The sequence below is a fragment of the Anoplophora glabripennis genome, unplaced genomic scaffold, assembly GCF_000390285.2.
Source record: "Anoplophora glabripennis isolate ALB-LARVAE unplaced genomic scaffold, Agla_2.0 scaffold999, whole genome shotgun sequence".
In the NCBI taxonomy this organism is placed as follows: Eukaryota; Metazoa; Arthropoda; class Insecta; order Coleoptera; family Cerambycidae; genus Anoplophora; species Anoplophora glabripennis.
In genome coordinates, this window is record NW_019417129.1 from 117609 (window position 1) to 143370 (window position 25762).

Sequence of the window (25762 nt, forward strand, 5' to 3'; positions counted from 1 at the left end):
ATATTAAAGACGCTGGGGTACAGCTTCATTGATGTGTGTTGACTAAGATATGGAAATCGGCAATAGAAAATTAATTGCTGCACGCACTAGGTACTTATACAACATGTGCACTAAAACCCTTTTAGCTGCAGGACAGTGGCAGTAAACGGTCGACATACATGCATGCGAACTGAGACAAATTCGGGTTTATACCAGAAATACTTAAGTGAGGCCACAGTTACACTAAGTGAGTCCTAATTTCCTACAAATAAGAGTTCACTACTCCTGACTGCAGGAATAAATTCTAATAAAATACATACCCGAGCAAAACAACTCACTTAAGACGGGTTGACAACTGAATAAAATATAATGGGCTCATTCAGCATTTTTTTATTTTTTTTGCTTAATGGATAGATATTGCATTTTTAAAGTTCTCTGCAAAAAATTAGAATTTTATATTGCCTATAACTCATCCAAAAGAAATTGTAAACTGACGCCCCGAGTATCCGCTGAACCGATGCGCGGCGGGTGTGACGTCACCGCATGGGAAACCGATGTCGTATGCTTGCGTGTGTTGTCAGTGAGTCGCGTAGTCGGGTTTTAGTTGCCTGTTAAGTTTCGATTGAGTACGTTAAGATACCGAATTTTGTTAGCAATATGGAAGACATAGAACAGAAAAAAATTACTAATATTGTATTGTTCCCCAGTGTGAGAGTACTAGTGTGAAGACGCCTAAGAAAATAATAATGTCCCCGTATTTCTGTCGTGCGGTTTTAAAATCAGTGGTCTATTAGTCTCTACTTTAATTTGTTTTTTTAATATCTTTTATTTGACTTATTTTGAAAGCAACAAAACTACCCTGCGTAATTTAGGTATGTAATAAATACGTTTGTAGGTATCCTGTAGAAACACTATTCACTTGTGTTTTCCATTGTTTTTTTGTGAATATTATACAAATACTAGGTACTAAGTATTTATATAAAAATACATAATAAATATTATATTATTAATATATTTATAAGATATTAGGTAGATTTTATGTAGTTTCCATGGGAATAAAAATAGTAATAAGAATTTTGTATTTGATTAGATAAACTTTTGAAACCTGTGAAAGAAACGGTTTCGTCCAATTAAATCCTTATTTAGTATTCTTATTGTACAAAAACATCAAAACTTTCGCTACAAACGTACTTTAAAGAAGCTTTACGTGTTATTGAAACGTAACCTTTNAAATTTTCCGCAGCTTTTCCAAAGCCCTATTTTCTTTAGTCCTTAGTAGGACTTATGCCAATGTTTTTTATGAGCTTTTCGAATATAATAATGTCATATTTCTAATTGGCATTAATGAGAAATTGGTAGACAAATAAAGATGTTTTTCCACATTTTCTTACAAAGTTTTCAATATTTAGGTCTCTTGCGACACTTATGCCAAAAAAATTTCGTGATAAAATCGATACTTCTCTTCGACTTACGAACATGGCATAAGTGAGAAATACGTCGCTGTACACATTATTTTTTTGAATAGGAAAATTGAATTTTCATGAAGGTGTCCCGCAGCCCATCTTTTAAATTTAGTTTATTGAACTTGTCTCTCGGTTACCTTTCAGTACTCTCAGAGGCATAAACGAGAAAGACGTCGTCGAACTTCAGTCTAATATCTCCCGGTCTATTGTCTTGATAGTGGCGATGCTTCCGTGTCTCCTTGTATTACATTATATTACATGGGAATTGAGCCTACAATTTATGTAAATGTAAATATAAAGGGTGTTTCATTTAAAACAGGGAAGCTTATTGTTGTAGATTTGAACATTTTTTATATATATATTTTTTTAAGAAATATAAAAATGGATACAAATAACTTAATGTGTTCGTCCTTGGTAGACGAATTTTTCAGGTACCTTCCTAATTCTAATAATAAAAATTTATTCATGTTTGTAGTATGTTCTATATTTGATTTTCACAATTGTTTGAAATAAATAACAATAAATAACAACATATACCCCACAGGAACTATGATGGAGCGTAATTGGAGTACGCCATTTGCTGAGCTGCATCAGATCTATCATGATGGTATGGGTCCCAAGCGTTGTGAATGATGGCAGGTGGATGGTCATGATTAACTTTGGAACACAACTTCCAAATTGCCAAAACTAGCGCAGATACAAATGAAATAAAGGACAGTTGAATAGCGTTCCAGGTTTTAATTCCAAGTATACCTAAAGCTAGTGGCACAAGGACCATTGCTTTAAGAAGGATGAACACCAATATGGGAACAAAAACTTTCTTAATCTTGGATTTTTTGCGAGCTAAAAAATACAAAATGAAAAGTCACTTTTTGTTAAAAAAATTTGCTTGTGTTGAAATGTATTAAATTAAATGAATGTATATTAAATGTAAATGTGTATTTGTATACAGGGTGTCCGGGAAAATGTGGGAAATCTCTCGAGTGCAGATAGAACATGAAAAAATAAGATGACAAGTTCCTATACAAATTTTTCGTACAGATATTGTGTCCCTGAAGGACGCCGCTCGAAATCGGTTTTTCTTGAATAACTTAATATAATTTAATAAAAATTTTATGTGATAGACACTAGTAAGGACCTCTTAAAATAGTGTCCTTGAAACATGTTTAGCTTTTTTAGTTTACCAGGCGCGGGTTAAGCTTTACAACTTAGTGCCTACATTTTTAACACCCTGTATGATAAAGACTTTAAAATAATAAACCTGGATAGCTTCAACCTTAGACTAAAAAAGGTATTTTTGTTTATTGTCGATAAAATAAACCGTTTAGGAGAAAAAGAATAATAATCGAATTCATGTTTTATTTTGATGATCAAAATTGGCAAAAGCTCACGACCACCTACGTCTTGAAGGGGGAAATTGGGCGCTGTATCAACGAAATTCAGCAGCATTTATTCAAAGCGATCATGGAAAATTTCGACAAATGAGTGTGTATGTACCACTAAAGCCGTGGAAGCCATTTACCCGATATGCTATTCCATAAATAACCCTATTATACTTTACGAATCAGTAAAAAACTTTTAATTAAAAACCTCTGTTTGCGTGAATTGTGGACACCCTATGATTTTATTGTTAATATTGCTATTCATATTTTCTAATCTTTTTTTTACAAAACAGTAAGTCTTGAACACAGATATATTGTTTAATTTTAGAAAAGTAATCGTCAATTATCAGTACAAAATTTTTAATTAAAGCTTCTATTTGTACCTTTTATCGAGAAAACTTCACACAAATTTCTACAAAAATTTTTCGTTTGTGTGACAACGGCTTCGTTTTGTTTATTTGAAGTCAATATCATAATATTAGGGATGTGTTCCTTGGATCATTTTAGACCTAAAAATCGTGTCTTAGTGACCTAGATTTGCTTTATTTAACTGCTCGGAGATATTAAAGTTGTATCCAAAAATTTTAGTTTTTTAAATTAAACACTTTCTCAGATGTATGATATATCAGTATTTATGTATAGTTGTTACTTTTTGACATAGTAACCGAAATAATTGCTATAACTTGTCCCTCGCAATTTCATTGTATTTCTAATAGTTATCTTGTAATTAATTATTTTATTAGTCATTAAAAACGAGGTTTTGATATAAATCTCATTATAAATTGTAAAAAAATTGACATATTTCGTAATAAAAACTAAATCATAGTTCATGGAGCAAAGAGACTTATAATGAAATGGTTTTTTCTCGAAAATAAGAGTAAATAGTATACATTTTCAGTAACACAATGAAGAAAAAAAAATTTTGCATTTATTTCAGTTTCCATTTTTCTGCAATTCATCCATTTAATACTCTTCAAATAAAATAACCACAGAGATTCAAATTTGATAGTAACAATTTAAATAATTTAATTTCAAATAAATTTCATGTAAGTATAATCGATCACAACTTTTTGTACTTCACGAATTATTATTTTATATTTAGATAAATCAAGTCGTTAATGACAATTAAATCATGTTTGTATTGATAATGATGATGACCAATTAATTACGCGAAAACCGTTAAGAATACAAAAAGTTTGAAAGAGAGAAAAAAAACTTGAAAATGCCTCTACCTTTGTGAGGAACTGAAGTTGTAAGGTCGCCAGAAAAAAATATGTTCGTATTTGTTTAGGGGTGGAAATATTTTCCCATTCATTCCCCTTCAAATAGTAACATCTACACAAATACCCGAATACCATATTATGTTTAAATCAGACAAAGCGTGTTGGAATTATTCGAAAAAATAATTGCCAACTTTGACACTGTAGTCGTTAAATAAAGTAATTTTGAATAGAGATAAGTTTAATAATTAAATTATTTTATTTACACTAAGAATCTGGTACACAGAATATTTAGACACAAAATATTAAAAATACCTAAAACTACCATTGTGCCAGGTCAGGTTTTACAGTGGACCAGTTTCCTGTACCGTGCAGAAGTGTACTTTTAAATTATTTTTGAACTGCCCTTTTTGATTTTTTCTTTACAAAATTGTATTTGTAAGAGTCCCCTGTACATCCAGAATTTTTATTTTGAATAAGCTGTGAATCACCCTGTATAAATTTAGTGATATTTTTTAATTAGTTAAAGCACTAGTTTAAGTTTTATAAATTTACGTAAAACATCATCAGATATAGGCACTTGAAAAATTGTTATATATTTTTTTTGTAATTTCAACGCGCTCTATTTTGGAAACATAAAATTTTTTGGTTTAAAATGATCCCAAAAATATTCCCGAGAACAATACCCTGTAAATTTTGCCAAAGATAAAATTTTGAATTTTGAGGTGATTAAATTGCTGAGTTGCAATTTTTTATTTAAGCATTTTATTATGTATTTAAACACCAATAAATAATAATAATAATAATAATAATATATAGTCGGTTTTGTCGATTTAATAAGACGCCATTTTAAATTTGCTGAATGTTATTTTCTTAAATATTTTGAAATAAGAAAAATAATTTGGTTGATTTGTATTTTATTTTACATCTCTTAGGTGGCATATTTTGCGATAGGTTAATGTAACTTGCGATGAACAAGAAAAAATTATTGATTTCAACATTTTGACAAACACTTTAAATAGTAATTGCCAATTTTAAAAGAGACATTAGATAAACCTCAAAGTAACGCAGGACAAAGTTCGCTTTTCCGCTGCTATTTGGTAATCAAATAACAAGTTGTGATAGATACATTACTGAATAGAGTATTTGAGAGCTATTTAGTTTATAACTAAGAAGAGTGGTTGTGATTTATAAGACGGAAAACTGGAAATTTGTCTTTTTATGTGAACATATCGGGTGTCCCAAAAATCACGCAAGATTTGAATTTTGCGCCATTTATGCAGTAAAGTGTTGCCAACGAAAATAAAAAGACAGTGCGACAGCTGACAGTTCAGGGTTAATAAAATTGGAGCGCCACATGAAAGAACAACGCGTTTTCATTGTTGAGCAATATTTTAAGAATAGTGAAGGTTTGGAAGCTACCATTCGCAAGTTTCGTACAAAATATGGTCGGAATAGTGATTTAACTTTATCAACAAAACATCGAATCAGTTCGTGGGAGTGTTGCTGAGAGTCTAGGAACTTCAATTCGGTACCGTGGTCAAGAATTGGACATTTCGAGAAGTTCTCTACAGTGTATTTTCACGAAAGATTTATATCTTCATGCTTATAAAGTTCTGACACCTACTGATCACGCAGAGTGAAGAGAGTTTGTTGAATTGATTATGGAACAAGTGGATGTTGATTTTTCGAACTAAATCATCTTCAGTGATGAGGCTCATTTTAATTTTAATGGCTTTGTTAATCAACAAAATTGTCGCATTTGTGGTTCAGAAAATCCACGAGTGATTGTTGAGAAACAAATGCATCTACAGCCTGTCACTGTTTAGTGCGGAATTTGGGCTGGAGGCATCATCTTCTTCGAATATGGGACGAAATTGAGCGTTATATCAACGAAATTCAACCGCATTTATGCAAAAAGGTCATGGAGAATTTCAACAAAAGAGTGTATATGTGCCAACAAAGCCATGTAGGTCATTTACCCGATATGCTATTCCAAACATAGTAATATAATGAATCAATAAAAAAATTCACAATTTTTAATTAAAAACCTGTGTCTTCTATCAAAATTATTTCTTGTGTGAATTTTGGGACACTCGCTATACCTTTAAGATCTATTAGACACTTCAAAATTAAGTTTTCGATGTTAACAAAACACTCTGTATATATTATGATATTGTTTATAACTAACCTTCAACATCACCGGAACTGCCGAAATCAAATTTCAAATTTAATTCGTCGCTATCTAATTTCCTTGCATCCAAGAGAATAGTAGAATCAATGATAGGAACTTTAAAGGAAAAGTTAGACGTTTTTAGATAGTCCTCTATGTTATCTTCCAGAGAACTGACATTTTCAGTAAAGTCGTTACCCGTTGTTTTAGCATCTTCCAACTGAAATTAATTAATAGCATGTTATTAGGAAATCTATACATATATTTTAAAGATAAGAAAATTTATTTACCTGTTTCAGTTCTGAAGAAAGATCTTCGTACTTAATTTTTGGGGAGGCAAGCGCTGTTGCAAACATAAGAAATAAAATTGAATGTCGCATGGTAATGTGTGGTTCTTATGAGAAATAAATAATTAGTGATTTAAATTTAATAAGAGGGCACATTATTTATACTCCTATAAAGTACGTGACGCGACGTGACCAGTTATTTGATTAGAAAGTGAAAAACGAATTCATACTTATAGCAGCCATGAATAATTAATGCGTGCATCCTGAAGTTAGTAGCACAAGTTGTAGACATATTTGCAACTAATTTGGAGAATAACTGTGAACAAAATAGGACAAAGGAACTATTGAAAGCTAAACAAATATTGTTTAGCTTTTCTAGTTAAAGACAAATAGGAATAAAAGAAAATTGTCCAAAAGATCTTGATCTTGAATTTGAGTAATAAATTGAATATGTTACGAAGCTGCATGAAGAGGGAGAATGGTCATGGTAACAATTTGCAGAATGTCATTTTTCAAGAGTTACATTTTGCAACTATGTTTCATAAAACAACACTTAATTTCTTGTAATTCTCTAGTAAGGTCAAACTGAAAAAGTAATTTTGATAGAAATTGTAGATTTTTTATTGATCCGTAAAATATACAGTATAAAGTTGTATATCGAAGAGCATAAATGGCCACCACGGTTTTGCTGGCGCATACGCATTTTTTGTCGAAATTTTGCATCACCGTTTCGCATAAATGCTGCTTGAATTTCGTTGATACAGCACTCAATTTCTTCATTCAAGGCATGAGTGATTGTAGGATTGTTGGCATAAACCTTAGATTTAAAAAAAAACCAAAGAAAAAAGTTCAACGGCGTTAAACCGCATGATCTGGGCGGCCAATTCTGATAACCAAAACGGGAAATTACAGGACCAGAAAATGACTCATGTAGTAATTGAATTATTCCTCGGGTTATATGGCATAATATGGCGCCGTCTTGTTGAAACCACATGTCGTCTACATTCATCATTTGTGGATTTTCTGAACCCTAAATGCGACAATTTTTGTCGATTAACTAAACTATCAAGATGAAGGAAAAGTGTTTTTGAATAACGAATTTCTTTTAATGAAAAAAGAATAACCACTAGGATTAACACATTTTAGTTTCAGAGACTTCTATTTATGAGCTAACTTGAATACAAAGTAAACATAATTTAAGTTGAAGCTATTTTCGCATTAGAACAATACATTGTAAAGAAACGTACACTAAAACACTGAAGAACAGAAATAAGACTCTATATTCACCAAAAGTGTACGTGCATCTTGTGCACGTGCACGGTCAGAATGCTTCGGACTCGCTACATACATGAAGCGCTTCTCTAATTGGCTGACGTTCTACCTGACTTCCACAATCAAGCAAATTTAATGGTAAGTCAGTCTGTCTTGTATTCTTTAGTTGTGTGTTGCAGTTTTACTTACTCGGCGTATAAAATGTTTTCTGTTCAAGAACTACCAGATATGGTGCTAATGTACGGAGAATATCAGTACAGTCTAAATGATGAGACTTGTCGTTTGTATGCGGTTCGTTAGCGTAACAGACCACAACCTAACAGTAGGACAATGGAAAAGGCACTTGAAAGGTTCGGGGATAGCGGGAATGTTCACCTGAGGTATGAAGGTCGTGGACGGCAAAGGCCGCAACATATTTTCGACAACGAAGAAAACATCATAAACTTCGTTGAGGAAGATCCAAGGCGTAGTACTCGTGACATTGGCCGAGAAGTGGGTGTACCTAACTGTATCGTGTGGCGTGTACTACGGGAACAATTATTACACCCCTATCATATACAAAGGGTTCAGGCATTATATAACAATGATTTTCAGCCACGTGGAATTTTGTCAGTAGTTTCGACATCAAATAGCATAAGATCCGGATTTTACAAACAAAGTGCTTTTTACGGATCAATGTTGTTTTACTAGAGGTGGCATACTAAATTTTCACAACATTCACTATTGATGTGATGCAAATCTTCACGTTATACTTCTTGCTTCCTGTTTTCAGTGAATGTTTGGTGTGGTGTTTTTGGTGACAGAATTTTGAACGTCGCTTGGAAGCATGTTCATTAGCATATGGAAACAACTTTGAACAATTTTTGTAGAGAATGAGAATAGATAAGTAATTCATTTTCGAACACAAAATTTAAATTTTTTCATTTTAAAACGTAATCTATTAGACCATCAGTTGCTTAATAAAAGTTACTCATTCGTGCCCTCTCACCCATTTCAAGGAATGCATTTATTTGAGAAACATCCTGTATTACATAAAGAAAACCGAATATAAAAAAAATATTAAAACTGTAGTTTAACCCGCTGCATTTAGTTTTCGCAATTGTCAAACACAAACCACATATTTTGTGCTAAAGACTAAAATATAGGAAAACTTGGTCTAAACAACAATACATTTGTATCATAAGAGTGCTTAAAAACGTAGGGGAAATACTCCATTCGCATTTCAACTGAATATCTTAAAAAACAAGATAGTGATTAAAAAAAATTTTTTGATACATTTTTGACTCCTTGCAACTGGAGAAAGAGGTGTCTAAATAGAAAACGGTGCAAGGCTAGTTCCATTGTTGTTGCTCAAAAAATCAGTTTTACTTTCCTAAATTCGCCATGGCTGCGTGCAAATGTTTACCTCATTGGTATAAGTAAAGTGTAGTATCGATATTATCGATAGTAGTATCGAATCAGAATCGGAAACGAAAAATTAAACATTACAATGGACCAGTTAAATAGTGAACACAAACGTATAGAAAATGTATAATTCCTTTTAATTAGATAACAAAAACTCCTTTTTATAATAAAAAAGGCCCCATAAATATTGTAATGTTAAAAATCCTGAGCTAAGGGGGCATAAAGAAATTTAAAAAATCGTAGAAATTAGGGAGAAGTTGCTATACTTTCTTACCTCATAAATTAGTAAAGGAATTAATAATAAATATAACGTATTAAGAAAAGGAAACACATCTGGGGCTCAGGGGGATAAAGAGCATAAAGAAAAAAATAGCGAAAATTAAGAAAGAGTTTGCTACACATGTATATTTCTTAAAATGATACTTTTATATATTTATAATTTGTAAGATTATAAAAGAAGACATATAGACAAGGCAAAATCGGCGGCTTCGTATGAAAAAATTAGTGGATTCGATTTTTTTGCATAATCACCTCCGTGAGATGTCCCTGAATGAGGATCAAAATGTTACCAACCGGTAACCTGGTCACAATTTTTTTAAACTATTTTTTTTTTAAACAAATTGCAAAAATAACTTGTTTTGCTCCGGAAAAAGTTATTTTAGGTATTTTGGGGTATTCTAAACAAAATAGTTGCAAATACTATGCTCCTAAAATTAACGGTTTCCGAGTTATAAACAATTTAATGTACGAAAAAATGCAAAAACGGTCATTTTCAAGACTCAAAAACAATAACAAAAAATCAAGTTTTTGATGTTACTAAAATTTAAAAGTAATCTTTAAACAAACCTTGACAAAATACGGAGGAGTTATTTGGTGTAATTACATTGCAAAGCGTATTATTTTACCTATTAACAATATACATTTTGACTAGCGCGCCGCGCCGCTCGGGCACTCCACTGTGCGCCGACCCCGTCTGCGCCTCACTTTTTCATATATCTCGACATATATTTTAAAATAAATAAAATATATAGAGTAAAACGTCTTAAACTTATGTTCTCTTTCTAGTGCCTGTGCGTCACTGGCTATCCCGTAACTCTTTTGTGTGTGCGCCAATGACGACGATTTTTTTGCTTTTACAAAATTTTGATATCGTTTATGGATTTCGAATAAAGGCATTTTTTATACATTAAATATAGGCAAACATTCCGATTTGTAAAAAATAATTTATAACTGCAGCCTCATAGCAGGGAATAATAATGAAAAAACGTCACATAAAAAAAATAACTACACATTTTTAGTATTAGTAGGTATTATCAATCAATAAAATAAAAATCAACACTAATATTTTAAATAAACAGTATCAACTAATAACGTAAGAAAGTCAACATTAACATTTTAAATAAACCTAAATTGATATTTGTAATCACATTAAAATAATATTATAGTAAATGCTCAAAGTTACTTCCTTGTTCTTAAACGCAAGCATTAGTTTTTCGAAAATTAAAATGAATTTTACCCAATAATTGTGCATTACCTCTCATAACACTAATTTCATGTTGTATTCTTTCCCATTATTCGTTTTCTGTATTTACTGAAAAGTTATAAACTGTGGTCCGCAACGCTCCCCAAAGGAAATAATTACATGGGTTTAGGTCCGGGGATCGAGGTGGTCATTTTAAAGGGGCATTATTTCCTACACCTATCCACCTGTTAGTATAGTAACCTCTAATAACTGGTCTTCTAATACTCTATTAACGGAACACTTTGAAAGACAACCTCTGCTGCTAAACGCCTTTTTTTACTTGAGGAATTTTTTCGACCCTTTCCAAAATTTGTTCCTCCAGCTGATTAGTTCCGGCCGTACATTATCCACGATTTAATGTTACAGTTAAAAGTTGTGATTTGGAATTCTTCGATTAAGAAAACTCAGCATATGTTCGAACAGTAGCACAACAATTTCCATCACAATAACCCAAAACTAATAACATAACAGTTTGTTCAGCAAAAGTATAAATTGCAATAAAAAACAAGGTAAACTAAAATTAAATCACAGCTAGCTTGATAATGAACCTTTTAATTATTGTTATGAATTTGTTTCTTTGTTATACGGCACCTCGTACTAGACTATTCTATTTATCTTAAACTACTTTTATATTATTGAATGTGTAAAAAATGCCAATTTTACTCGAAATCCATAAACGATATCAAAATTTTGTAAGAGGCAAAAAATCTTCTAAAATAGTGCTTATTTTTCTGTCGTCATTGACGCACACACAAAAAGTTACGGGATAGCCAGTGGCGCACAGGCACTAGAAAGAGAACATCCTGTATATGTATTATCACCAAATTCTATATTTACATTGCCCTTATATAAAAAAATATGCATATCTTTGAAGTTTCTAAGAAAAACAGTTTTCAAATTATTCGAAAAAAACTAAGTTATCTGTTTTATATTTAGAAGGCTATATCTCAGTAGGCGTGCATTTTTGTATATAGGTAAGTTAGGCTAAATAGTCTTATTAGGAACCTGTAGTCAAGCGTTGTCCATTCTTTTCAGGGACACCCTGTATAAATTTGAGAGAAAAAATAGCAAAAATTAGGACCGAGTCTGATACACATTTATAATTCGTACAATGATTTAAGAAGACATAATAAAACTCATACATTAAGGAAAGGAAAAATGTTCGAGGCTAAGGGGATTAAAAAGGCATACAAAATTTTAAAAAATTTTTTGAGAACGTGTCTGCTATACAATTATAAATTGTATAATAATATTCATATGTATGAGCTTGAAGAAATTTAAAGAAAAATAGTTAAAGTTGGACATTTATAATTTGTACAATGATAAAAGACATAATAAATACCATACGTTAAGGAAACTCAAAAGGTCCAAGAGGCTTATAAATATTTTGAAAAGTAATTTTTATTATCTAATTAAAAAGAGTTATAAATTTTCTTTCGTTATTCACCTATTCACTAGGTTGTTCACCATTTAACTGATGCACTGTTCAATATATTTCATTGTTATTCCGATTCTGTCTTCAGCCAAATATGATTTTATATAGATAAACATAAAAGTAAATATTTACAATACATAGATAGTTATAAGAAATTAAACTAATTTTATTGTTTCTTTACACACACCAGTGTACCTATAGGAACTAATTATATAACTCGTTTCTAGGGTATTTTCAAAAGATTTTCATAACTTTCGCTGAAGTTAAATTTTAATTTATTTTACCTACAGGTTTTAGAGGTGCCACGTGTTAAGAAAAGAAATTATACAGGGATGGCCAAAAGTACGGAATAAAATTCATATCTTTTGAATGAGTTAATTTTTTTTTTAAAACGCCGAAACACGTTAACTGATTTTAATTTTTCCCCATCTTTCGGTTATATAATAATTAATTTTTCTTCAACCCCCTAACCCCCAGCTACCCCTACTTTTTTCTTTCAAATGGAAACATAAGGCATGAGGGGGCTCGTTGAAAAGCTTATAGAAAACCGAATCCAGCCATACCAAATAAACAAGTTTTATTTTTTCAATAGCAAGGTTTTTAGAGTTGTATAAACTGCCGCACGCTACCTGGATTTCCGAACATTTGACCTGATACCTGCTCTAGCTGTGATTTTCTTGTTTATTTGGTATGGTTGGATTCGGTTTTCTATAAGCTTTTCAACGAGCCCCCTCATGCCTTATGTTTCCATTTGAAAAAAAAGTAGAGGTAGCTGGGGGTTAGGGGGTTGAAGAAAAATTAATTATTATATAACCGAAAGACGGGAAAAAATCAAAATCAGTTAACGTGTTTCGGCGTTTTTTAAAAAAATTAACTCATTCAAAAGATATGAATTTTATTCCGTACTTTTGACCATCCCTGTATCCTATAGCTAATACGATGCGAAAATGTTAATGTTAAAAATGTTGTCACCGCTGCTTTCCAAAATTCAGTAAAAAACAGAGTGTTCCATTTAAAAATACATAACTTTGACATGGTAGGCTTTTCCTGGACACCCTATAAATTTGAAAATAGTATTTTTAAAATGTAGCTTTAATCAACCTACACATACCCACCTAAACAGGTTTCTATAACATTTGCCGTCTGGTCCCTAGCGACCGAGGTGGCCCACCCTGTATATTATATAATGCATTATATTTTAAAGTGGGAATAATACAACAGGTCAGGGTAACAAGTTGAGATTTCAAGACAAGTACATAAGAAAAGAAACCTATCACGGTCTACGCACAATGAAAACTAAAAATGCTCTAATGAGCGAAATTCGAATCGACAGTCCAGAAATCAGAACCATGGAAACTAACCTCAAGAAAAACAAACGAACATTGACTAATGCAGTTAAATTGATTGTCAGGATAATTTGGCAACTATTAAAATAAAGAGTGTCCCAAAATTCACGCAAGAGATAATTTTGATAGAAAACAGGTTTTTAATTAAAAATTGTAAATTTTTTATTCATTTATAAAGTATACAGTTACATTTATAGACACTCTTTTGAGAAATTCTACATTAGCATCTGGAATTCCTGACCATGATGACTACCCTTTAAAAGGATTAAAGGTAAATTAGATATTACTTATATAAACTTTAGAAATTTTAAGAAATTATTTTAAGATTAAAAGTTCATCTAAATATAGGATCGTAACGACAAATAAGGATTACACAGGCACACAAAAAAAATCATATACTTTTTAATAGGGTATGGTAACCTCTGTATTTTGACCCGCAGAAGACGATGGAGCCATCAGAATTATTTCATCATGTCAGGATTTTTCCCTAACCTCAAAAAATACTTAAAATCAGTGGAAATCTGAACATTTTGTTAAAATAGTTAAGATTTTGATTTCATATTATCGTACCCCTCTTTTAGCGTTACTGAATGTGCTATAGGAATAGAAGCGAACTTATTCGTATTATGGAGAAGCACCCCCTTTAGACTTCGTTTAGAGGAATCTATAAACAGTCTCCATTCTTCTCTCTTATAAAAATCTGTATTCAGTTCATTCATCAGTCCTTGAATGAATCTGCAATATACTAATGAATGTTTTTCCCAAGAAAAATATTTTTGAATCTCGTATTTCTGTTTTTGGTATACAGTACTCTTTGTAGGTACCTTTAGTTGGATTGATTTTTTTTTCTTCATGTGCTGTGCAGCTAAATATTCAACAACATCATTAGGTAAATTCAGATTACGAATAAGGTAATTACATATGTAAGTTTTTGTTGTGCCCATTGTTCTGGTGTTCTTTTTAGCATTTATAATATAATCCTCATCACTACCACCGCGTTCGCTATTATTTCCACTTTCACTATCAGATTCCTCTCCTTGTCGCATATACTTAAATTGGGTTAAAATAAAAACTTTTCATTCGTGCACTTTTTTCTCTAAAACGCATTCTTGAGGAGTTATACGCATTTTAATGTTCAAAATTGGTTAAAAACAACTGTAACTCCACGAGCAGGCATTTTAGAGAAAAAGGTGCAGAAACAAAAAGTTTTTATTAACCTATTAACACGTCTGTGTAACACGTTTTTAATTTCGAAATCTGAACTATTTTAACAAAATTGGTTAATAAGATATATTTAATTGAATCTTAGCACAGCCTAATAGATATTCAAATATACAGGGTGTTCTCAAAGTTGAGTCATTTATTTTAACAGCTGGTAGAATTCATAAAAAAAAACCGATATACCAAAAATCGTTTATATAAAAATGGCCAAATAAAGCAATTATTAACAATTATTTACAAAAATTTAAATGTAAAAACTGTAATACAAACCTGATTTATTGTCATTTTCGACCACTCCGTTGTAAAAACATAAATTGTTTGTTTAATACTGGTACTGAGTATGTCTCTTTTTTTGTAGTTGCACGGTTTTGAATACGCTTTTTGATTTGACGGTACTAAATAATTCGTACAATAGTGCGTGATATTATTTTTGATTTGTGGGTGTTTTGTGCAATAAAAATGGCACATGTTTACAATGTGAACACAATGAACTAGTGGACATAATATTATCTTACAGGGTGTGTCAACAAAGTGCAGCCGCGGCATGTCGCTTTATGCGGAAAGGTTTCCTTTACAAAATCATCCGGCTTCGTGGATGTTCGTAAATTTAGTTATAACATCCACAGATCAAAAATAATATCACGCACTACTGTACGAATTATTTAGCACTGTCAAATCGAAAAGCGTACTCAAAACCGTGCAACTACAAAAAAAAAAGACATACCCAGTATCAGTAGTAAACAAACAATTTATGTTTTTACAACGGAGTGGTCGAAAATGACAATAAATCAGGTTTGTATTAGAAAGTTTTTAAATTGAAACTTTTTTAAATAATTGTTAATAATTGCTTTATTTGACCACTTTTATATAAACGATTTTTCGTAAATTCACTTCTTTTTATGAGTTCTACCAGCTGTTAAAATAAATGACTCAACTTTGAGAACACCCTGTATTAAGGATACTGTTAATCTGCGAAGGGCAAAAATCATTGATTTAGTATACTATTGGATCTAGATTTGACAAAAATATATTTTTTTTCTGTGACGGGATAAACTTTGACATAATTATTATCTCTCTTGACAGGTAACGAAATGCCGCTATTTATGAAATTACTTTTTCCCCGGAAAAAAAATGAATACTTCTTTCTCGGATAAGAACACGGAGATATTTAATGTTCTACAAGTTTGAATAAACAAATGATGTTTCTCTGTTACAAGTGCATTTTAAATATTTTTTTAAATGATATTTAGAGTTTTTATATAATATTTCGTTCGATTATTTTCTTTAAAGCAGCGGTTTCAATAGCGGAACTACACCAAACACAAATCAAAGAAGGAATTTGGGTATGCATTAAAAATTCAGTCACAAGTGCTCGCCTGACCCCCATAATTCATGCATGCTATATAACCGCGCCCACGCGAGACTTTGCACTAATTGACGTTTAAACTTTTCATTGAAGATGTGGAGACACACAATAATTAGCGTGATTATGGTGATCTGTGTCACTGGTCACACCCCCAACCCTAGATCAGGGGATGAACTGGTGACAACTGTTCTGAACAATTGTGTAGAAATGACATGTATAAAACAAAATGTACTGTTGTATCTAAATAATTTATTGAATCTTCAAAGTGATGCAAGAAATGCGAAGGTTGTTTAATTGTTGTCTAAAAATGCTGTGAATTTTATTGAGTTTTCTCATTACAGAATATTGATACATCAATAATGAAAAGGGTGGCTAAAGTTTTGCAAACGTACAGAATAAAGTTTCAGTTACCCACCGCAGTTTTTGACCAAACAGAGGTGGTTTATGATCCAAGATCTGGTTGGGACATATCATCACCTGCAGAAGAATGTAAGTACTTAAACTTATAGAAAATAATATTCTATAGAAATAATGTTATAATTTATTTTCAGCTCGAGTGATAGGATTGAAGAAAAAATTATTGTTTCCACTTCTTCTATTATTAAAACTCAAAATGAAGCTACTGATGCCAATATTTGTTGCTATTATTGGACTGAAAGCTATGAAAGCCTTAGTGTTGAGTAAATTGGCTATTATTATAGTTGTTGGATTTATAGCCTATCAGTTATTGGGTAAAGCCGGTAAGTATCCATTATTTTGTTTATAATAAGGAAATGGAGGTTACATCGTAAAAGGCGTGTTCTAAATTCGGGTAACTTCTTTCAGAAAAAAAATTTGCACTTTTTATTTACATATTCATAATTTTTTACTTATGTCTGTTGTTAGTATGATTTATCGGTATTATCTTAAAATAGAACATTCTGCATTTTGTAATTAGTTAGATAGAAAGGGCGCGTCAAAACTATTTCTTATATGGGTTCATGTTATACAGGGTGTTTTTAAAAGAAGTAGCACAAATGATACAAGTTAATCTATATCTAAATAGAAGACGTTTTGACTAAAAATTACCTTAGTAAAATGTTCATTCCTTAAGGTATACGGTCACTCTAAGTTTCCAAAAAAATATGGAATAGCGGCTGTAATTTGAAAATCAAAAAAGGTATAACAGTCAAATTTTACATAAATTTTCTACTAATGCACATGCAATTTCTTAACAATTTTTCGACACTTTCTGCTCCTTAGAAGGGGTTGAAATAAGCATCCCCTCACTTATTTTTTGCTACAACTTTTCTGTTTGAGAAAAATTGAATATTAAAAAATACGTTTCAGATAGCCTGGTTTATTTCAAAACTTTTATCTCTCTCACTTGTTTGCCTTAAAAACAAACCGTTAATAAAAAAAAAAAATAAATTCAATATCATTCGCATTACAACTCATACGATTGCAACTGGGAAATATTTTAGTAGGCGATTGTCATGCTAAGTTCTGTCATTAGATCTTTTGTAACTTTTACGAGTGCTCCCCTCGCGATGAGGCTGTATATTCCTAGTTTCTCGAAGATCACTGTCTATTTCTGAAAAAGGCTGTCTGTGGGGAACTGGACGATTTGGATGCCTCTGGTGGTACTTACATTATTCTTGCTGCGGCACAGTTTTTCCTACATTCAAAAAATATAATACATACAGCATGCCACTCTTATCATTGTCATTGTCATGTAGTAAAGTTATTTGCCATAATTCTTCCCAAGTTATAGTACAACAAAATTAAATTATTGCGTAGCAGATGAAAGGAAGCACTTGCAAAAGTCACAAATGTTCTAATGACAGAAATTAGCCTGACACCCGTCAATTTTTTAGTTCCAATCGTGCTAGTTGTAATGCGAATGATAATGAATTTAATTTTTCTGTTAATAAACGATTAGTTTTAAAGCAAAAAAGTGAGAAAAGCAATTTTTTTAAATAAACCAGGCTATCTGATACGTATTTTTGAATATTCAATTTTTGTCAAGCAAAAAAGTTGCAGCAAAAAAGAAATAAGAAGTTTTTGAAAAATTACTGAGAAATTGCATATGCATTAGTAGAAAATTTGTCTAAAATGTGAACATTTTAATAAGGTAATGTTTATGCACAACTTATTCTTTTTAGCTATAGATTCATCTGTACCATTTTGAAAACACCCTGTATATATAGCAGTTATGACAACAATCGTTTGTATGAATTCTAATGGCGTCATTGTAATAACAATATTTTTTTAAAATCAGACAGATTTACGAAAGTCAATTTTTAAAACGCCATATCTAATTTTTACAAAATTTATATCGAAATTCTAGACAAAATTAGTGCCTGGGCAAAAAATCGGTATACAGATCCGAATCGATTTTATATTTGAATCGATTGATAGATTCGCAGAATCGGAGTATCGAATCGATGGATCGATTCAAAAATCCAAACAAATTAATTCAAATCCATATATCGACTGCACAGGATTAATCGATTCGATTCGATTCAAATATAATAATTACACATTTCTATTAATTGAAACGAATCGATTTTTTTGACGAATCGCACAGGTCTACTACTAGCGCTATCATTTACTGTAAAAAATTTTCATTTACTATAAAATCATATACCCGAACGTGTTAAATAATATAGGTACAGGGTGGTACATTAGTGTGAGAAAGAAAAATAACTCCCTTGTTATTCATAATACAGAAAAAAGGGTCGGAAAGTCCCCATGGTTCATCGGCAGTTACGTGAGAGCCATAAAGAAATCCGTGCGATAGAGAAAGATGGCTATAATGAAGGCGTCTAATAGTCACCGCCCATTTCGCCCTTCCACAAATAAGAAGTGGATTTTATTTGTGGAAGGGCAAAATGGGCGGGGACTATTAGACGCCTTCATTATAGCCATTTTTCTCTATCGCACGGATTTCTATGACTTACTTTATCGCTCTCATGTAACGGCCGATGAACCATGGGGACTTTCCGACCCTGTATAAAAGTTGTACAGAGTTAAAAAACCTAAAGGACAAAATTAATTTGACATACACAGGGTGATGAGTAAAAACGGGACACGCCAATTATTACATTTTTAAATGGAACACCCTGTATATTTTTTAACATGGATTTCTGAGAAAATTCTATATATGGCAATATAATCAGTGTAACATTTTAGTGGGGGATTGCCATGTTATTCTTCGAATTTAGGAAAGAAACATGGAAAAAATGGTAAAAAACACTTGTAGTTATAGGCAATTTTTTATAATACCATCATTTTAAGAACGTTTAAAGTAGATTTTATAAAAATTTTTCAAATGGAACACGCTGTACTTTGTTGTTCTATTTTATTCACATCAGTCGACTTCAACATTTTTAAATATATTCTACACCTAAAGTTGTTAGTTTTTAAGATATAACAACATTTCTGGAAAAAACAAAATTTTATTATTTTCGGTCACACGAAATGACTGGAAAAAACTGTCACACTGTGTCAACTTGTCAGTTCATAATTTATCATTCCATTTTGAGTGAATTTTATTAGTTAATATTTATTTATGGTATTCTATAAAATAATAAAAATTAAGTTTTTTTCAGAAATGTTGCTATATCTTAAAAACTAACAATTTTAGAACATGCTTAATAAAAGTTGAAGTGGACCGATATGTGCATAAAATAGAACAAGCATCCTGTATTTTAATACAGGGTGCTCCATTTGAAAAATTTTAGAAAATCAAGTTTAAACTTTCTAAAAATGATATTATATATACGTATTATAAAAAATGCCCTGTATAAAATATCGATATTATGTAATATAGATTTTGTCTAACATTTGCCTATAACTCTGTCTAATTATTTTGTTCCAAGTGTTAGTAGCTGAAAGTTAATACAACTTCTTCGAGGTCATGTTTTTTCCAAAATTCGAAGAATTTTCTACATAACTTGGCAACCCCGCACTAAAATGATAAACTATTTATATTGCCATATATAGAATTTTTTCGGAAATCCATATGTTTAAAAATATATGTTCCAATTAAAAATTGTAATATTTGGCGTGTCCCGTTTTTACTCATCTCCCTGTATGTATCAAATTAATTTTGTAATTTAGGTTTCTTGAGTCTGTATAACTTTTATATAAACTTTTTTCTGTAGTATGAGGAACAAGGGAGTTATTTTACTTTCTCACACTAATGGCCCACCCAGTAAAATCAGTAGAGCGTACTAGTGCTACAATTTTCGTCGGGCTCTAAATTTTGGAGTGGTCTAAAAAAACCGAAATCTGGAACGAGATCAAAGGAGCAGACGTTAAGATGACCAACTGTGTGTATGATCTGTGGTAATAGACACTGATTCGTCACTGTCATTGACTGGCAGAATTTATTGAAATAAAAACCAAGATTTTTTTATAGAATAATTAAAAAAAAGCTAAAGGAAAAGGTTCAGTACGTAGATTTGTTGAAAGAATAAAATATTGAAAACCATAAGTTTGCTTTAAAAAAGTAATCGCTCATGTCATAACTCCTACATAGATCATTTTGTATACATAAAATCATTATAAAAACTACTCGAATAAAAATAAAGACAATGTTTTTCCACAAAAAAAAACTTATCGAATATTTATTTATTTATGGCATTCACATTTTGGTCATAATGAAATGGGTTACATATTTACAGTATGTAATGTTACCATTTCTGTACCCTTTTATAGCAGTATCTAAGATCAAAAGTAATCGAAATTGTCCAGAATAAACAATTTAGTAATGGTTTTGTTAAATTTTAAAGTGAGTAAAAAACAAATTCGCTCAATGTGCAGGTTGTAAAGAACGTCACAAAAAAAATTCGCCATGGTTCATTTGAAGAATTAAACTGTTGAGGATATGATGTTTACTCTGAATTTTGTAAACGCTGAAAAAAATATGAACCACGTAGTTACTTATTACGATGTAGATACATATGAAGGGTACGAATTCGTTCGTTACTCTTCACTCGCTCTCTGTATATTCGACTTTAAATACGTTTTTTCTTTCATTTCTTTAACGTTATATTTTATGACAAATTTATAAAATTTCATTTTAAAAATTTATGTTATATTAAGTACACGAATATCAATTTTCAGGAATGCCAATGCCTTTGTCAATGATGCCTGCTCCTGCTGAACCCCCGGCGCCACTGTATGGGGCACCAAATCCATCTACTGCTCCACCAAGTTCATACGAACCCGGATGGGAACCGAATCAAGGTGGGCCGTACCAAAGAGTTTGGTCTGTTTCCAACGGTGATCCTCAAAGTTTAGCATATTCAGCATATTATCCAGGAACGTCTTCGTCAAGCTCATCAACTAGTGGTCCCCTAACACTGTAATATTTATTTATTTATTTATTGTATTATTTATTTTTGTATAAATTTTTCCATACCAAAAATAATTCGTTTCTGTTCTTTTATTGACTTTTCTAGGGGACAAAAAAAAAGTGCAATTAACATCCAACGAGAAATTCATGCAAAAACTTCAAGGTTTTGAATTTTTTTATATTTCAATGTAAGTAATTCTCTGTTTCAATTGCTTGCAGTGACGTAAATATAGGTCATTCTTTTTCTTTACAATGTGTTACAGGGTTGGCTGTAGGTCGGGTTCTCTTCAGAGACGCATTTTCCTAAGGGCGTAGGGGGCGATTACCCGTTTTTTTTGCTGACATTTTACGTTTAGTAACAGGCACAGGGGGGGCATATTCCCCCAGGTCGCATAATTTTGAAATTCGTCCCTGGTTCTCTTTTATGTAATTTTATTCAAAGAAAAAGTGATACATCCTTTGCCTTCTGATAACTACACTCTTTACATTATCTATAAGCATATATACAGTGTGGCCTTTGATCTTGTCAAAAAAATGCTGAAGAACGTGGATTTTGTTTGTGAGGGGAATGTTATTTATTATATGTTAATCGTTAAAATAAAGACACCCGGTTCGTATGTACTCTTTACTGTAAGAACATCTAAACATTAATATTTTGTAACAGTAAAAAACAACTTGACAGTAGTTGTCAAAATTACTTCATTTTTTTATCTCAGGTCAAGCGATGACGAAGATTCACGTCCGTTTCAAAATCTATCATTGACCACCTGCACTGCCATCGCCTTTGCAGTATCTGGGCATGCTTTTTCCACATCCTCCCCGGCGGCCGTGACTTTCAAAGATGAAGAAGTTGAATCGGTCTTCTTAGGAGCGTCCTATTTGGCAACATAACTTCGCATGCTCGTATTTTTTCATCTCTTCCAGGAAATACTTGGGTTATCCTAACCATCTTCCATACTAAACGAGGTACGTTTTGGTCATGCAAAAGAGCTATGTCACCGATTTTAAAAGATGAAAATTTCACGTTAAGATTGGTATGTGCAGATCTCAACGACTGAAGATAATCGGTGGACCATCTATCCCAAAATTTTCTAACAAGCTTGTTTCGTAGCTTCCACTGTTTAAGAACATCATCAAATTTCTGGTTCTGCGTAACTTGTATCCAATATTCTTCACTTTCTTGTAGTTCTTTTGCTTTTACATCTTTATCAATGAATAATTCTTCAGATTTCTTTAAACGTTTTATAAATCTTAATACGTAAGAAGTTTATCCTACATATTTTTCCAAAATCACTATAATGTTCTATTGGAAATATTGTTTCTTGATCCTCCTTAATATTTGCCTGCACTGCAAAGACTGATACTTGCTCTGATGACACGTCACTATCGTTGAGGGGCCATTCGCTTCTATCTTTTACTAACCAGGTAGGTCCGTATTGCCAAAACTTTAATTCGGTAAGAACCCTTACTTTAAGTCCTCTTGTCAATAAGTCTGCTGGATTTTCGGACCCAGGGCAGTGTCTCCACTCGCCAACAGTCAAATTTTGAATTTCGGTTACACGATGACAAACGTAAGGTTTCCATTTGCTGGCTCTTCCATTTATCTAGTGTAACGTAATTTTGGAGTCTGTCCATAGAATACAAGATTTCACGTCAATATTCAGACTTTTTAAGATGAAATTCTGCAATATAGCTGCACAAAGAGCTGCTGTCAACTCTAGTCTGGGTAGTGTTAATGTTTTATCACCCCTTTTATTTATCGGAGCCACTCTGCTTTTTGCTACTAAAATGTTGCACATTACTTCGTTATTTTCAATAAGCGTTTTAAGATATGCCACTGCTCCATAAGCGAGAGGACTAGCATCGGAAAATACAAGAAGTTCGGTGAAAGAGGCCGAAGCTTTCTGACCTAAACATCTCGGTATTGTCAGATTCCATAGTTCCTGTATTTAATGAACCCATTCATTCGATTCACTAGCAAGATTTTCCGGTAGCACATCATTCCAGCCNGCAGTGTTAATGTTTTATCACCCCTTTTATTTATCGGAGCCACTCTGCTTTTTGCTACTAAAATGTTGCACATTACTTCGTTATTTTCAATAAGCGTTTTAAGATATGCCACTGCTCCATAAGCGAGAGGACTAGCATCGGAAAATACAAGAAGTTCGGTGAAAGAGGCCGAAGCTTTCTGACCTAAACATCTCGGTATTGTCAGATTCCATAGTTCCTGTATTTCATGAACCCATTCATTCCATTCACTAGCCAGATTTTCCGGTAGCACATCATTCCAGCCGTAGTTTAATTTCCAAACTTTCTGCAGTAGAATTTGTGCTCTTATGACATATGGTGATGCAAAACCCAGTGGGTCATATACCTTGGACACTATCTTCAGCATATTACGTTTCGATGCAGGTCCTTGTCCGCCATCTTGAATACATTTCAATATAGAAGTATCTATTCCTATTTCATCCAGATCGACGTACCATAGGAGTCCAAGTACCTTTTGTGTCATCTTATTAGCCGTTAGTTCATCTTCGATTTTTTCTCTTAACTTAATATCGTTAGTCGACCATTTCCGTAGGTTCATATTAGCTTTAGACATAATTAGCTTTCCTTGCTCATAAATTTGACAAGCAGAATCTATATTGTCAGCTGATACTATTAAATCATCGACGTAAAATGATTTCAAGAGAATGTCAGTCACTTGTTGGAATTCTACAGGTTGTGTCGTTAAATGCTTTCTCAAAGTTGCCGCTAGTAGGAAGGGACTGCATGTAACGCCAAACGTTACTCTTTTTATACGATACTCTGTCAGATTCGGTAATTTTGACGAGTCAGTCACGGGTTTATCATACCACAGAAATCTGTGATAATTGCGTTCGGATTCATTTAATTCAATTTGCAGGAAAGCCTTCTCTATATCAGCTGTAAGGCCTATTTTTCCAATTCTAAAATTGATTAAAATCGTTAGAAGCAATGGTACTAAATTTTCACCGGTGCACAACAAATTATTCAATGACGGAAAACCTGGCATATGTGCAGAGGCGTCATATACACAACGAATACGAGTTGTCTCCTTGTCATCTCTATAGACAGGTCTATGAGGCATATAGTAAGCTTCGCTTTCTTTAGTTAATAAGGGTGCTAGTTCTGAACAGTCATTTTTCAAATATTCTCCTATCACTCGGTCATATTCTAGCAATGTCTCATTTCGGATAAGCTTCTTTGTTAAGGATTTGACTCGGTTCAAAGCACCAATATAATTCGAATCAAGTTTCCTAACTTTTTCGATCCACGGTAAGTTTACTGTATAACGACTATTCTTGAATGTTATATTTTCATTTATAAATTTGTCTGTATTAAATTCTATTTGATCTGCAGGTTGCTTTATTCCGATAGTCTCCAATTCCCAGAATTTCCTTATGTCAAAGTCACTATTATCACATGAATCAACCTGTACATGAAGTATGTTGACCATATTTGCTGCAAATGTATACTCGTTACTACCACCATGAATACTCCAGCCAAATTTCGTATTAGTAGCCGTTAATGACGCTGAGAGCCTTTTCACTTCTCCAGTCACAATCTTCCAATACGCGTCAGCTCCTACTAATATGGATATGCCTGGTAAAACATCCGAATCACTTGAACACGCGTCTGCCAGCTGATGCTGTCTACTGAAATTTTGCAGAAGGGGATCCGACGTAGAAGGTGCTACCAGGGAGTCAAAACAAATTTCCGGTACCTCCACAGCGCTCATTTTGATGGGTTCACTATTGTCATAAAGCCCTTGCAACGTCAAGGCCACTCGTTTGCACAACCGCGCGGGTGCCATTTCATTTTTTCCGAATGTCATAATCGCGATTTTGTGAGTTCCTATCACCGGTAAGTTCAGTTCCCTCGACACGCACTCTTTTATAAAAGTCAGCTGACTGCCTCCGTCTAAGACTAACCGTACAGATACATCATCACCTTTATTCTCGCAGCTTCCCAACACGATACGTGCACAAGCAGTCTGAAGGTAAATATTGCTCACTTTTTCATTAGTAAACAAATTGGTAGACGTAGATGCTGTATATTCGTTAACGTTACTTGGTACATCGTTGGTGCTGCTCTTTGCTTTTATATAGTTCGGGTCACACATAGAAGTAGCATGTTTATTTTTACATTTTGAACATACTATCTTTGTTCGACAGACACGAGAATTATGGTTTGCTTTTGTGCACCTAAAACACCGATTATTCGCTTTTAAAATGTCCTTTTTTCGTTGTAAAGTCAAAGTTCCGTCACAGTTCACACTAGCATGTTCTTTAGATTTACAAAACAGACATTGTTCATTAATGGCTGT

At 32.5% G+C, this 25762-nt stretch overlaps 3 protein-coding genes across 3 annotated transcripts; 1 reads left to right on the forward strand and 2 right to left on the reverse strand.

Annotated features, from left to right (window-relative positions):
• Positions 1-1989: 1989 nt before the first annotated feature.
• Positions 1990-6597, reverse strand: LOC108914019. The gene is made up of 3 exons (XM_018719710.1): positions 6508-6597; positions 6236-6437; positions 1990-2285 (listed from the first exon to the last, which is right to left on the reverse strand). Exons 1-3 carry the CDS (start codon positions 6595-6597, stop codon positions 1990-1992), a joined length of 588 nt encoding a protein of 195 aa, XP_018575226.1.
• Positions 6598-16163: 9566 nt separating this feature from the next.
• Positions 16164-21427, forward strand: LOC108914020. Its single transcript, XM_023455956.1, has 4 exons — positions 16164-16355; positions 16412-16559; positions 16622-16810; positions 21183-21427. Exons 1-4 carry the CDS (start codon positions 16164-16166, stop codon positions 21425-21427), a joined length of 774 nt encoding a protein of 257 aa, XP_023311724.1.
• A 1914-nt stretch (positions 21428-23341) lies between these two features.
• Positions 23342-25558, reverse strand: LOC111692162. Its single transcript, XM_023455957.1, has one exon. The coding sequence runs from the start codon at positions 25556-25558 to the stop codon at positions 23342-23344; it is 2217 nt and encodes a 738-aa protein (XP_023311725.1).
• Positions 25559-25762: the final 204 nt, after the last annotated feature.